Raw genomic sequence first — 14117 nt, 5'->3', positions numbered from 1 at the left:
GCCAAGCTTGAGCAACCACTTCCAGATAAAGAGAATGTTTACTCCAAAACTTCAAGAATTTGAATGGCTTTTGGAAAGTGGAGAACAGCTTCCTCTTGTCTTACAAGTGCATGACAATGATCAGAAATATTGGAAATGATGAGCGCAGGAGTGCATAAATGAAGCAAGCCAAGCACTAACAAACACACGATCCAATTTCCTGGCTACCCATTTCTCAATGCTACAATTTTGTCCATGTGAAGGAGCTGCCAATGTGCTTCAAATCAGTAAGATCAGCTTGGACAAGAGTATCATCAAACATCTCCATATCTGGAGTAAAGGCTATATCTTACTAACTTCAGAGAGGTACGTACAAAGTTAATATCTTCCAGGATTATCCAAGGAGAAGTTGTATTAATGGCAGAAGAAGCCAAGAACTTCCAAAGAGATCACCTATCCATCACAAATTGGAAGCATAGACAAAGGTAGCAAGCAAACTAGGATTGCCCTGAACCACTGAACAATGGATATGCTGAGCCAATGCAGAAATAACAGATATGCTGATGCTATCATCATGAAGAATCCAAATTCTTAAATGTTAGAAGAAATAATTGGAAATCAGATGCCACCTAGGATTTGTTTCCAACTTCTTTGGGCCTTTGCTATTTCTGCCGTTGGGCTATACAGATCACACAGCATATCAGGCACCGTCACTTTTGCAACATCTCCATTTACAAGGTATATAGTGGGGATTAGACGGACACTCGCCTTGTATGGCGGCAAAATTGTCTGACAGCTAACTTTCTAAACTCCACTATTAAAAGGATGACGCATTTATGTTGTATACTCTGAGTTACAATATCTACAATAAGCATAGTAGCTGTAAAATGTAGTGAGCTCCATCTATTTCTTTATAAGTTAATCCTTCCAAACATTTTAAATGTGGTTGCTGATATCATTTTTTTCACGGGATAATGACACAAATGGTCCATGAACTCTGGTCCAATGTGCAATGTGATCCTTGAATTTTTAATTTGTTTAATGTGATCCTTAGACTTTTCGTTCATGTTCAATGTAGTCTCTGAAATATATGAAAATGTTCAATGTAGTCATTCCATTAAATTAAGATCAGGGACAACATTGAATATTTTTATATAATCCAGGGACTAAATTGAATATGTACCAAAAGTTCAACGACCACATTGCAAGTTGGGCTAAAGTTCAGGGACCACATTGAACAAATTAAAAGTTCACAAATTACGTTGCACATTGGGCTAAAGTTCGGGGACCATTTGTGTCATTTTCCCTTTTCTTCACTACATATAATTGCTTTGCTTAATATATGTTTTGCTTTTCATCAGGTAGGAGCTTGATTGCAACATTCCCACACAATGACGAGCCAATTTTACTTTTGCCGATGTGACATAATTATATATTGAGCCTTAGTTCTAAAGTAATCGTAGTTTGATGATTTGAAATCAACCATGTACATCAAACATTTGAAGATTCCATTTCAGTTGAATAGCTGTTGCCAATTTTACTGTTACTATTCTGCTTTCCTAGGCCATTTTTAACCCTCATTAGATTCCCATAAAACCTGAGCATTGTAGATCTAGCGTGATATGACTACTTAGACTGCACTATCTTCGATTTGAAGGAGCTGGAATAAGTGTACTGCTGCCAAATAAGGATCAAAATTTTTTTTTTGTGATCTTGTTTAGAATTCCTCATGTCAATAACATATACAACGGATGCACATGTGCTATTTATAATACATCATTCGATTTTTTAAATGATATTCTTTAATTCCTTTCTATACATTTTAAAAGAAAAGGAGACATAGTAATATTGTAAAATTGATCAACTTGAAAATAAGACCGACATGCTTTGCTGAGTATAAACTAATCAAACAAGATGAATTCATAGGTTGAATGTTGCTGCATCTTCAACACTGAAATAGCGAAACCCTTTACCAGTCGATGTTAGAATTTCAAAACTTTCCAATAACTTTTTTATGACCTACACTGTGTCGACCGGGATCTTCCATTCACTCACCAATAGCTTCATCTACATATTTTTCTCACTCGTTCTTTGGAGGCACCTAGGACATGGTAGAGGGCAATTTATGAGCGATTAGCTGAGTCATCTTACCAATGCTGTCACCCCGGGTTAGCATCTCTCTGTATGCTGCAGTTCGAATGAGTCACAAGGTGAAGACTGCCAAACATGTAAGAAGATGCATCATCACCATGACAATAACACCGTGAAACTCCTACCAGTAGTGAAATTACATGTCATCTGATTTCGTCAAACACATATATCTACCACATGATCATCCATTCAAGAACTTGTTCCTTCACCCAGTTTTGATGAATTGAAAAATGAAAAGACTTCAAGGATGAGGGGTCATCTTTACTCCAACGACATAAGGTTCTAGGGGTTCCCCATCCATTCAAGAAACCATAATCAACTGAGAAAACCATCATAAGTTGAACTTAAAACCCTACACCATAGTCATTGTACTATATTAGATCTTGTTGATACTCGCTGGTGTATATATATATATTTTTTTCTTTTTGATAATTTTAGAACTTACCAACTAGAGAGACTAACCAAACGATGTAAACCCTCCCACGAACAAAGTTTCTTTTCAGTTTATCTTAAAGGGAATAAGATTCTGAGTAACCATTCTTGATTATGTCTAATAAATTATGCATGGAAAGATACCTGAAATTCCAATCTGTGCTCATCTTTTGCGGCAAATTAAAATGCCATCACCAATTGGCACCTAAAATGACAACAATGAGGACATTTATTCAAAGCTGCAGACTGGGGTAGTAGGTGTGCTTCATGAAAATAATGGGCAAACATACCATGCTGGTGCTAATTCGGTCATCCTCCATTAATCTCCTATTAAAATTCCTAATGCCGATAGTCTTCACGTCATTTACCTGCCAAATATTACTCGTAGAATTATTTCTTCTCTAAGAAAAAAAAACAAACTTACTATACTACTTCACCACTTGATTCTACTGAGAGAGAGAGAGAGAGAGGAGAACAAGAAGGTTCACCATAGGGTCAGCTACTTTTCCGTGCCAAAGGACATTATCCATCACAATCACGCCACCGACCCTCACCTATGACAAGAATTAACAACTCATCAATTAAGCAGACATTGCAAAGTTGCAAAGTTGGGCAGAAGACATCTCAAAGCAATGGGTGTCGTGCTCTTATAAGATTCGTCCAAGTGCCAATGCTTTCAGTTAGACTAGTGCTTGAAGATTTCAAATATCATCTGCAGTTTGGGATTCGAACTTGCAATTATTAAGGTAAAGAACATGTAAATTAGACAAAGCTGCAAGAAGCAGAAGAAAGCTGCATGCGCCAATGTGTTTAAAAGCAGCCGTCAAACAGTAATTCTCTGACTTACAAGCTGCAGCAGCAATTCAAAATATTCCTCATTCATTCTCTTCTCCGCATCAACAAATGCGAAATCATAGCTGCAAGAAGGAATACGCAGATGAGTCATCTTTTCTAACCCTCCAATAAACAAGTATTGGCAACAAATGCAACACAACACAAGCTAGCTTAGGATAAATAAATCAATTTTGCAGAAAAATCAGAATGCGCAGCATTACTTCCTCGGGACGGGATTGACCAGCTGCTAAAAATTGGAAGAGCTTGGAGTTTGGAATTGTTTTGACTTAGCAAAGTTCATTTGGAGAGAAGCTCCTGACTTAATATGCCATCATTGAAGCAGATGAATGTTTGGTAAACAAAATACATGAACATCCAGTGTAAAGTAACTTTCACATCCAATGTTTGAAAAACCTACTGTTCAGTAAATTTGTATAAGAAGATGCGTATTGGTACATAGTACACCTGAAACATCTAGTCTAAAGCAACTTACACATAAATAATTTTCGGTAAAATTGTATCCGGAAAGTCCTTTAATATTTTTCAATATCATACTGGACATTATTCTTTAAACTATCTTAAAAGGATAACTTATCAATCATCAAACTAGATAAATTTGCTTTTATATTCAAACAAATGACCTAAAAAGGCTGATATTGTTTGGTAACCTTTTTAGGAATCAGAAAGATGGAACCAATAGTTTAAAACACCAAAGCATTTCTGCATCGCTCAGCAACCAGCTGTGAAAATTAGAAAAAACAGTGCACTTACAAGAGAGAGAGAGAGAGAGAGAGAGAGAGAGAGAGAGAGAGAGAGAGAGAGAGAGAGAGAGAGAGAGAGAGAGAGAGAGGCACAGCTATCAAATCGGTCAGCACTGGATCTCAAGATGGCTGAACATCCACAAGCGGACAGGGCAAAGCAGAAAGAAAGTAGAGAGACAGATAAGCTAGAGAGAGTACAGAGATATTAGGAGAGAATAGAGGTTGATTTGCGAAGTGGAGATGGAGACCGCATAAACAGAAGAAGTGGAATTAAGTGTGGATTTGAAAAGAAGAGAAAAAGTCATTCAATAATGTCAGAATGGCTTTCTGCGGAACCATAAAAGATAAAGAAGGTTCTCCTGTGGTTTCAAAGTCCATTTTCAAGGCCATTCTTTTGACAAAAAATTGCCTTTTTGTGCAACAAGGGCCAATTGCAAGGCCATAGGACTTTCACCACTGAGAAAGCCTTATGAAGGTGTTCACAAGTGCACCCAGTCCACTCAAAGATTACACAGAGAATCGAATGAGAAGAAGAGCAAAAGAAGACACAGGAAAACTATCACTAAAGAAGGCAAGGAGTAATACTGCTTAAATTAGGTACCTGCAAGTTTCACCATTCAAAATAAGAGAGCGCAGAGTGTCCAATGCTAGCCCATGTCTCACACTTACCTAAACACGAAGTATGAGTCTTGAACCACATAAAGTATGAAATAAAAAGCAGGAAAATCCTCGAAATGAAGGTCTTCTTTAGATCTAGGGATGCACATTTGATAGATATCATGCCCACTATCATTATGCTTGCTAGAAAATGCACATACTAAGCTACTGTCACCGAATAATTTTTTTTAACTCTTTGAGAAAAAAAGAAAAGTACAGATTTTTGAACAGTTATACAATTAACTGACAATACACTTCACAACCACAAGGAGTTCATGGACTGATACTAGCTAAAGAAAGGTAAAGGATATAGATTACCTTGTGTGAAACCCCAGCAAGCTCATAATACTTTTTAGCAACCTCAAGGGACTTGGCATCCCTTTCACAAGCCACCAAACAACCCGACTCAGGCAGGACAAGTGCAACAGCCAAGGAAGAGTATCCCTTGAGTGACAAAAAAGTGAAAATGTAATTAATCACTTTGAATCAAAGTCTTACAATTGAGACACAAATCCTGAGTCAAAATCTTAAATCTATGAAACAAAAGATTCAGTGAATTACCTAGTGAATGGCATTGATGCATAAAACTTATGATATCTTGGGAAAAAATTAATTTAAGTATTATTAAGTAGTTTAGAGGTAATGCCAAAAATATCTAAACTACCACTAGATATTATCATTTCCACATGTAGGATACAGAGATTTAGCTACACATCGTTTTTTTCTCAAAAACAAATATATAGATGGATCTTATTTGAACAAAATTCTTAGTAACAATAATCTGTGAGTGCATATCTGCCTCCCACTTCTCCCTCTTCCCCACCTGCCCCCACCAAAAAGAAAAAAAAATCAGTGATGATTTAAGATAGATTGATTTTATCCTGTTCTCCAATTAATTTGAAGGGACGTCTGAAAGAGATTGAACAAACTGAATTGTCAAAAGATTGTTTAAAGACTGGCGCAGTTTATTGTTCTTCCTCTTCAAATGGGAACTTTTGTCGCATATCATTTAGCTAGTCATCTTATAAAACAATTTTTCATAAAGAGAATGCATACAGTATAAACTCCAACTTCGATACATTGTTCTGCCCCGAGAATCTGCACAAGCATTGCAAGGAGTTGTGCCTGATCTGGCGAGACCTAACGAAAGAAGACAAGTCATCAGCTTAGATATGGTACTAAGGAAATATGGATACGACCAGTTTCTTCAGTGTAGAATGCGAGCTTATTCTGCTAGTGCATTGTTATATGCTTTTTGATGAATCAACTTTGCATCTTAACATTTTCAAGAAACAGGAGGTGATGGATTAAGAGAAGTCTAAGTGCTAATAGATGATTCACATTTCCAAGGGAAGACAGGATCTTGAATGGAGAGAAATGAAGTAATCTCGAGGATCTATATTTAACGGAACTCTACCATGTGTAGTGATAGCATCTTTTTGGTGCAAAACCTGGAGCTTTATAAGGGGATGAGTTGGATTATAGCTGTGGCAGTGGAAGAGGTAATTTGGAATGCCAAATTTTAGGAGGTAAAATGTTTTCAATCTGGTCAGAAGGGAACATTTAAGAAAGGTACAGCTACCACCACAAATCAAAGTAGCTATGTAACAGGTAGTGCAATCCAAACCATAGATTGCCAACAGTTTAGCATTTTCAAATGATTATGACAGACAAAATGAGATGAGAAATCTTCATAAAGGATATCCAATAAAGACTACTACATGGTGATGAATATGCACCACTGAGTTGTCAACTATTGAGAATAAAACTGGAGAACTATGCGGGGTTATTGCAACATTTGATGCTTGAGTAATCCATGGTTAGTAACAAGAGTTATTTTTATTTTCTTATCAGGAAGACCAAACAGCACAAGACGCAATATCAACTACTGGTAATTGAAATTGTCGGCCAACTCTTTATTCTTTATCTTCTTTTAATAGAGGAAAGCAAAAGCACCAGAAAATGCAATAGAGCCATGAAAAACCTGCATCTGACTACCACGCATCGAGGCTGTCTCCTCACGAAGTTGCCGTAATATCTGCAACAAGGAAAAAGTCATAAACCACTAAAAGATCACTGGAGTATATGCATTGCATAGTGCAAGCAAGAGATACAAAAGTTAAAAAAAGCACGCAAAGCTTAACCTCTGGTTCTCTAACATTGGAGAGAATATATTCGTAAAGTTGGGGAGTGATGCTGATAACCTGCTTGTTGCCATAACTCCTGTCCTTCAGAACCACATATGGACTGGAAGACCCGAAGCAACAGCATCTTCCCCGAACCGGTACCGATCCATTCACAGATATCGACTTTGAAAAAGGCAGGAATTTCCCTACTGCCCCTACTGGAGGCAGAGCACTATGGGAAGCTACAACATAAGCGCAGCGAAACATCGACGAGGCGATCTTCATTCTGATTCGCAGTATCAAATCCTAAGTGAGCTTCAGCCTCCAAATGCGTTCAACTTGCACTGACTCATCATGGACCCAATAAAAATCTTCAAGTCCCAAGCTTTGCTACATTCACAATGAAAACAAAAAGAACCCAAAAGGGCAAAAAAAAAAAAAAAAGAACCCAAGAAACTGTCAACACGTGCGTTCAACTATGCAACAATAAACGGAACTCGTCCTACTCATTCCCCCAAGCAACTCCCAAAAGAACCTCAAGGCACGAACCCAAAACATTCCAGAACAAATTACACTTGAACCCAAACAGTTGGCCACCAAATTACTCATAGAATCGCCAAGCTTGCTTAGGATTGGAAGTTACCTGATCACAACCCGATTCATCCAGTTGAAGAACAAGTTCAGCCCTTTACTCAGCCATTGTTGTCTGCATACAAACACGGTGAAGAAGAGAGGTGAATCGAATCGAGCTAAGATTGTAAGTGGTCATTCACTGGAGGAGATGAAGTGAGACCGAAAAGCCCATCCTTGGAGAAGGCCCGGTTTAGGGTTCAAGTCAATTTCGCGTGATCCATGGGCTTTCGGATCCGACCTGTTCTATTCGGGTCGGGCCTCCGCTTCCAGCTCGAACGCAGGTGATTCGACTTGAAGAAATGCGCTCTGCTTTTTGACTTCTTAGAGCTCTGCGAAATGTGGACCTTCTCCTCTGTTCATTCCTGAGGGAAAGATCCCAAGAGTTCGTCGTCGACTCGTGAACATTCGGTGAGGCGTCTCCTCTGTCGGGCTTTGATCTCTCCTTGCTCTGACCTCGAATTCATGCATCCTCTGCGCTCTCGGCTTTGAATTCCGTCGTGGGTGTTTGATTTCTTGTTTTTCCCACTTGCAAAATCGTTGCTTTCGGTCGTTCGTTTTTCGTCTGACAGCGAAGATCATGTGATTCATCGTGATTGCTAGTTCGCGATCTCTCATCGCCATCTAAGTTGAGCAGTAATTCCCGGTAGTTTCGTGTTCGTATGATGCGCCATTTGGGTTCCTTTGACCAATCCTCGAGCTTGAACTTCGCAGTATCATGAGTATTCCTTCGTATGCTTCGAGTATTCCCAAGTCGTTTCTTGCATACCCAGGTGGTGATTTTGACTTAGAATCGGGAACCATCAGAAGAACTCGAAAACCCAAAAGCTCTCCACTTCACCCGGTCAAAATGCTCAAATCCTTCGGTAACCGTGTTCGCTATTTCTACAAGTTGCATCCTTGTTTAGCTTTCTTGATTTCCTTGTCATTTGGGATCACAATTCTGTTAATTTTATCTATATATCAGTCGCGGTATAGTGCCATCGGTAATTATCGAGAATTCGATGCGTCTTTGGGAAATTATCCTTTAGCCAATCTCAAGAACCTCGTGATGGTTGCTGGACATTCTATATATACTAGTAAGAGTTGCGAGAAAGTTGATAAGGAGGATTCTTGGTTTTTGGAGCCTTATCAAAAGAATCCCGGTCAAGCTGCTACTTTTTTAGCTCATATTGAACAAGGAATTGAAATAACGGCGAAAGATGAAATGGCTTTGCTATTATTCAGCGGTGGAGAGACACGTAAAGATGCTGGTCCTCGAAGCGAGGCGCAGAGTTACTGGGCTGTTGCTGAATCTAGAGGATGGTTTGGTGAGTGCTCATTGCTGGTCTGTCTGCCTTTGGCTGTCTTGAATTAAAGTTGTACCATTTTAATCTACTTCAACCACACTTTTGTAGTGGATTATGAGAAGCTTTATCTATGGGGCTCTGGGTCATTCTCTAGTAATTTCTAATTTATCATGGAAGTGAGGTGATAATGCCAGACAACAGATCTGATTGTAGTTTGCATATGCTAGTTGAGGCTGTTGGTTAGTTTTCCGGTGATTTTGAAAGTAGCCAAGCTAATGCTACTAAGTGTTGCTTCAATTTAAAGCTTTTTTTAGTTCTTTGGTCCTCTTAATGTGAAAAATCATCTCTTGCTGCCTGATTATCACTACAAGCATCATCACATACTGTCATATGATTGAAAGAGATGATACTGCCGGTCTTCAAGTTCAGTGGTTGATGCATCTACCATTACCAGTTGACTGTTGGTTAGTTTTCATGTGTTTCGTAAAGTAGCAGAGCTAAAGCTATAAGAATTGCTTACTCGGCATACTTTGCTTAAATTGCTTCAACTTTTTATACTTTAAAGTTCATTTCTTTCCATCTAATTGTCACTATAAGTATCATTCTATTGTCCCATCCAGAACCTCTGGTCTTTTCATTACAAGCCCGCCAATTTCAACAAACTAGCTATAATAATTTCCATGTCAACTATATCCTGTCATCCGAATGTAGAACAATCTGGCTGTTCCTTTTTCAACGACATTCTTGTGTTGCTTTTCTTATTCTCATTGAATATATCCAATCATCGTTTCATTTTCACCTCCTTTGACATATCATGGCTCTCAACAACCTTCCAGTTCTTGCTGCTGCTAGGGCTACATGATTGGCTTCTCTTTCTTGACTTCTTCAGTTGCCTCCTATTGGTGGCCACTGTGAATCACCCTCTTAGTAAACACTATTCTTGGATTTCCTGCCATAATTTCATCTTGTTATTCCTCTCAAATGGAAGGATAAACAGGAAAAATATTCTGTTTCTTGGGGAAGAAATGCAGGGAAAAACGCTATCAGCAAAGCTTAAAGGGTAGGAGCTGGTTATCGTTCTTATTTGTAAAAGGTTTTTCTGGTTTTGCATTTGCCATTTGTCTATATGTATCTGCTACCTCGTTAGTAATGCCTCAAGCATTGTTCATTACTTGTTTCATGTTTCTCCAATGCAAACATCATAATGTCTAATCATCTTTCCCTACTATGGCATCCTAATTTAATCAAGTATGCAAATATGTCATGCATATGCTTAATAACTGTTCATTCTTCTGTTTTGATTATTATGGTTGTAGGGAAGGAAGAAAATGTGAGATCGAGGGCCCTCACTGAGGAGCATGCAAGGGACAGCTTTGAGAATCTTCTGTTTAGTGTATGTAGGTTCAGAGAGCTCACTGGAAGATATCCTTCCAATGTAACTGTAAGTTCTTTGTTCCACAAAAGCTACTTATTTTGGTTGGGAGAATTGTGCTATGTCAAGGGCGAAAAAAGGGTATTGGAGGCAGTATGGTCATTGTGTTCTTGACAATGAAATAAAGGAAATAGGGAAACAGTAATCTAATTAATGAAAAACACTCTTCTTTCGTGGGCTTACTTGAGCATAAGTGTTCATTGCAGAATCAACATTTGAAGAATGGTACATTGTTCATGCCCTTTCCACATATTTGTGTCCATTTGCAGTTCGTGTTCTTAGGTTTTGCAACAAATATAAGAATTGGGAATGATTACTGGTGTTGAGGGCGTTTCACTTCTTCTTGAGGTTAAGAGCGGTTCATATTTATGACAATGAACGCTTGGGGAAAGTCATAATTACCAAAGGATATCTTCTATCCACTTGGTCAGTATAGTAGAGACAATACGAGCCATATCTGAAAATTTCTTACTTTCACTGTTAGTCAGAGCATCTAACCAGTGTAGTCTATAATAGTTTCAATTATGTTTGTACAGAGTTAAAAATGATTACTTTCTGGTATCTAGGTTGTGAGTTATGATTTCAAGGAAGAAAGATTTGCCCATCTGCATCGCGCTGCTATCGGATTCCCCGAGTCGAGATTCTTTTACGTAGGAACCCCAGCTTCATCATCTGCAAGAGAGAAAGCCCGGACGGGCGAGGCACTGGTGAAGCAGCAATTTCGGGAAGATCCTTATGGGTGCCAAGGTTCATTACATCGTAAGAAGCTAGGCCGTGATCCTTTCCACCGAACAATTCCTTATCCTAAAGGTTGCCCTGAGATGCAAGATCTGTTCAGATATTGCGGAGCGGCACCCTATCCAGGTTGGCTTCCCTGGATGTCGTAGTGCTAATTGTTACTTTCATGTAAGCGGGAAGCGATGCTGATATAGCCGAGCACGCAAATTTTTTACCTTTCCATATTCTTAATAAGGCCTGCATGTCTATAGAAAAGAGAGATGACAAAGGAGTTATGATAATGATAGCATGAGTTTCTTTGATGCTGTAAGTCGTGAAAAAAGTTATTTATTGATGTATACGTAATGGAATTTGACGTACTTGGACAATTATATTAAGCAAATTCGGTCCCTCATCTTTAGTTTTCCAACCATATCTTGAAGTCAATTGATGCTTGTTGATGTCTCATCAAGAAACTCTTAGCTCCGTTCGTTTGGTGGAAAATATTTTCCCGGAAAATATTTTCCGGGTTTTCCGGTGTTCGGGGGGCGGAAAAGGTTTTTCGTGGGAAAATATTTTCCTTCCCCCCTTCACAAAATAGTCTAAGTCTATGGAAAATGATTTCCGCTTCTTCAAAAGCGGAAATCATTTTCCGGAGCTTCTTCTTCACTAAGGTCGCGGCAGCCGGCCGCCGCCGCCGCGCCGGCCGCGCCGCCGCGGTCGCCACCGCCGGCGCGCCGGCCGCCGCCGCCGCGTCGCCGCCGCCCGCCGCCCGGTCGCCCGCCCCGCCGGCCGCCGGCCGCCGCCGCGGCCGCCGCCGCCGCCGCCGCCGCCGCCGGCGCCGCCGCGCCGCCGGCGAAAAATATTTTCTAAAACTTTTTCATATTGGTTGCCGAACACCGGAAAATTATGTTCCGGGAAAACATTTTCCAGGAAAACGACTTCCGGGAAAATATTTTCCAAAAGGAGAATATTTTCCGTCAAATGAACGGAGCTTAAAGTATCCTTTTTATTTTCACTAGTATCTTCATTGAATTGCAAATCATCACCCCTCTCCAAGCGAAAATATCTCAAATTCTTCTTGATCATTATAGTCATCCTAAACAGCATGACTTCGTAATAATCGCACTTAACTCTTGTTGTTTCATCTTCAAAGTCATTACAAAAAGTTTAGGTCTCTTCATTAAGATTCAAGGCGTAACACAATCACTCTTCCAATTCCCCTCCTGCCGCATTATTCACAGGTCCGGCATCATCAAAGGGATTGTCATGAAACAGTCGCTTTCCTGATTCTTCATACTGGCTTCCAGTGGTTCCTGTCGCTGCAAAGCTCGAACAGCCCGAAACAAGTCTTCAATTGCATGTCTCATCTCGGCCATCTCTGTTTGTGGGCTTGATTGCCTGTTCCACGACATCTTCCACGTCAAACTATAGTGTCGAAACGAAAACTCTAACCAAAAGTTGAGACCTTTGTTACTCTCATACCTAAATAATGTAGGGAAGAACCCTAAGAAGGGGCTTTAATACCAAATTGACTTGGCTGGAGAAGTAAAGGGTGGCAAAAAGAACAAAAGAAAGGCTAGAATCGAGTTGAACTGAAGTTGGAACAGAGAAAAGATATTCACATAAAGCTAATGACAGAGAGGCTTAAAGACCTACTTATACTAGAGTTACAGACGAAAGATGATCTTCACCGTCGATCTAAAATAACAACTTCTAATCTGTCGGAGTTCATTAGAAGCCACACGACTTGCCCATCGCCATTTATTAACCTAAAACATGATAAAAGACGGAAAAATACATAAAACTGAATAACGCTCATGCATCAGAATTGAGCAATTTCTCTGAATCTTTTTCACACGGTTCGTTCAAACTAGTTTTCTACGAGGGAAGATTTCGTTCCTCTCATCAGACATGATGATTTTGATGGTGTCCAAAGCCATGCTGTTCTTAACAGTAGTTGATTTGATCTTTCCTGAGTCCTGCTTTTCCAGTGCACCAGTTATTCTTACCGTCAAATGGTTAACGTCCTTAGAGAGTTGCTCCCTCACCCTGGTGTGAGCTACCTCCTCCTCCTTGCGTGAGAATATCTAGAAAATGCATTTCAGATATCTTCCAGTACACCATAACTCTCTCCTCTCCCCTCTTCTACAGCCACATCTCAGACATTTTCACTTTGTTGGAGAATATGAGTGAGGCGTGGCTAAAGGACATTGCGGATAAGTTGCTATGGTGGAGCAGAAGAGAACTCTCGAGCCAAAGAGGCCCGGGTTCAATAATGAGCTTGAAGTACACAACCACACAGGAAGAAAATCGAAGTTCTAAAAGCACATTGAACGTTGAGCAAGAGTTCAAGGATCGATGATGTCATTATACCCCGTTATGAACACCACAAAACACGTTAGCAGGAACTATCTGCGCTTACAAATGCTAGACAGTAGTACTCCATTTTGTCCAGTTTTCTTGGTAGCATTTCAAACCTTTGACGATTTACGATCGATCCGCTTGGGTTTTCGACGATATCGCAGGGCTATCTACTATCTATGAATTCAAGACAATTAGAAATGCCGCAATTATCAGTCTAGAATTTTAACACCGTCACCCCGAATTTGAGAATGCTTTGAGAAGGGTGAAAGGAAACCATCTTTGATTCTTTGGAAGAGCGTAGCGTACCATCAAAGCATTGTTCTTCACTCGCATTCGAATCTTCATTTACTCGAAGATAGTGACTTTATCTTAGCCAAAAATGGTAAAATAGAGAGTAAGATAAAAGAAGAAGAAGAAGAAGAAGAAACCTCTATGTTATGTCGTTGGTAGCTTAGGCCGTAATAAAAGGATTTGTTCTAAATGAGTAAACGCAAACATCTTGGAGGGTCCTTTTCACCAACCACTGCTAGCCGGACACCTTTTCCCCTTTTAAATCTAACTATCCAAACAATATACAACAGCATATATGTATACACACACACACATACATACAAATTTATGTATGTATATTTATATAGAAATATATACAATATATTTGCAATCAGCGTGCACTAGCATGCGCGCATATATTTGTATATATAGGATACGGGCACAAAACTTCATGCCTAATGATTGGAAAAAC

At 39.5% G+C, this 14117-nt stretch overlaps 2 protein-coding genes across 9 annotated transcripts; one reads left to right on the top strand and one right to left on the bottom strand.

Moving 5' to 3' along the window:
* Window positions 1–1827: 1827 nt before the first annotated feature.
* On the bottom strand, window positions 1828–7707 carry LOC115692193 (tricin synthase 1-like). 8 transcript variants are annotated; one of them, XM_030618964.2, is made up of 11 exons: window positions 7584–7707; window positions 6959–7330; window positions 6799–6852; window positions 5871–5954; window positions 5133–5258; window positions 4759–4826; window positions 3410–3479; window positions 3051–3116; window positions 2853–2930; window positions 2707–2767; window positions 1828–2196 (listed from the first exon to the last, which is right to left on the bottom strand). In XM_030618964.2, exons 2-10 carry the CDS (start codon window positions 7223–7225, stop codon window positions 2726–2728), a joined length of 855 nt encoding a protein of 284 aa, XP_030474824.2. In that variant the 5' UTR covers window positions 7226–7330; window positions 7584–7707; the 3' UTR covers window positions 1828–2196; window positions 2707–2725. The 8 variants fall into 8 exon arrangements, with proteins under 8 accessions (XP_030474824.2, XP_056167313.1, XP_030474823.2 ...); XM_056311338.1 differs by having other exon boundaries at window positions 1828–2166; XM_030618963.2 differs by having other exon boundaries at window positions 1828–2080.
* Window positions 7708–7824: 117 nt separating this feature from the next.
* LOC115692191 (uncharacterized protein C57A10.07) lies at window positions 7825–11438 on the top strand. Its single transcript, XM_030618959.2, has 4 exons — window positions 7825–7981; window positions 8285–8880; window positions 10176–10300; window positions 10858–11438. Exons 2-4 carry the CDS (start codon window positions 8289–8291, stop codon window positions 11176–11178), a joined length of 1038 nt encoding a protein of 345 aa, XP_030474819.1. The 5' UTR covers window positions 7825–7981; window positions 8285–8288; the 3' UTR covers window positions 11179–11438.
* Window positions 11439–14117: the final 2679 nt, after the last annotated feature.

This window comes from Syzygium oleosum, unplaced genomic scaffold, assembly GCF_021117445.2.
Source record: "Syzygium oleosum isolate NSW1041296 unplaced genomic scaffold, Sole_v2.1 Sole_v2.05, whole genome shotgun sequence".
Classification (NCBI taxonomy): domain Eukaryota; kingdom Viridiplantae; phylum Streptophyta; class Magnoliopsida; order Myrtales; family Myrtaceae; genus Syzygium; species Syzygium oleosum.
The sequence above is the reverse complement of the archived record's forward strand: the minus strand, read 5'-3'. Positions and strand labels throughout refer to the sequence as shown.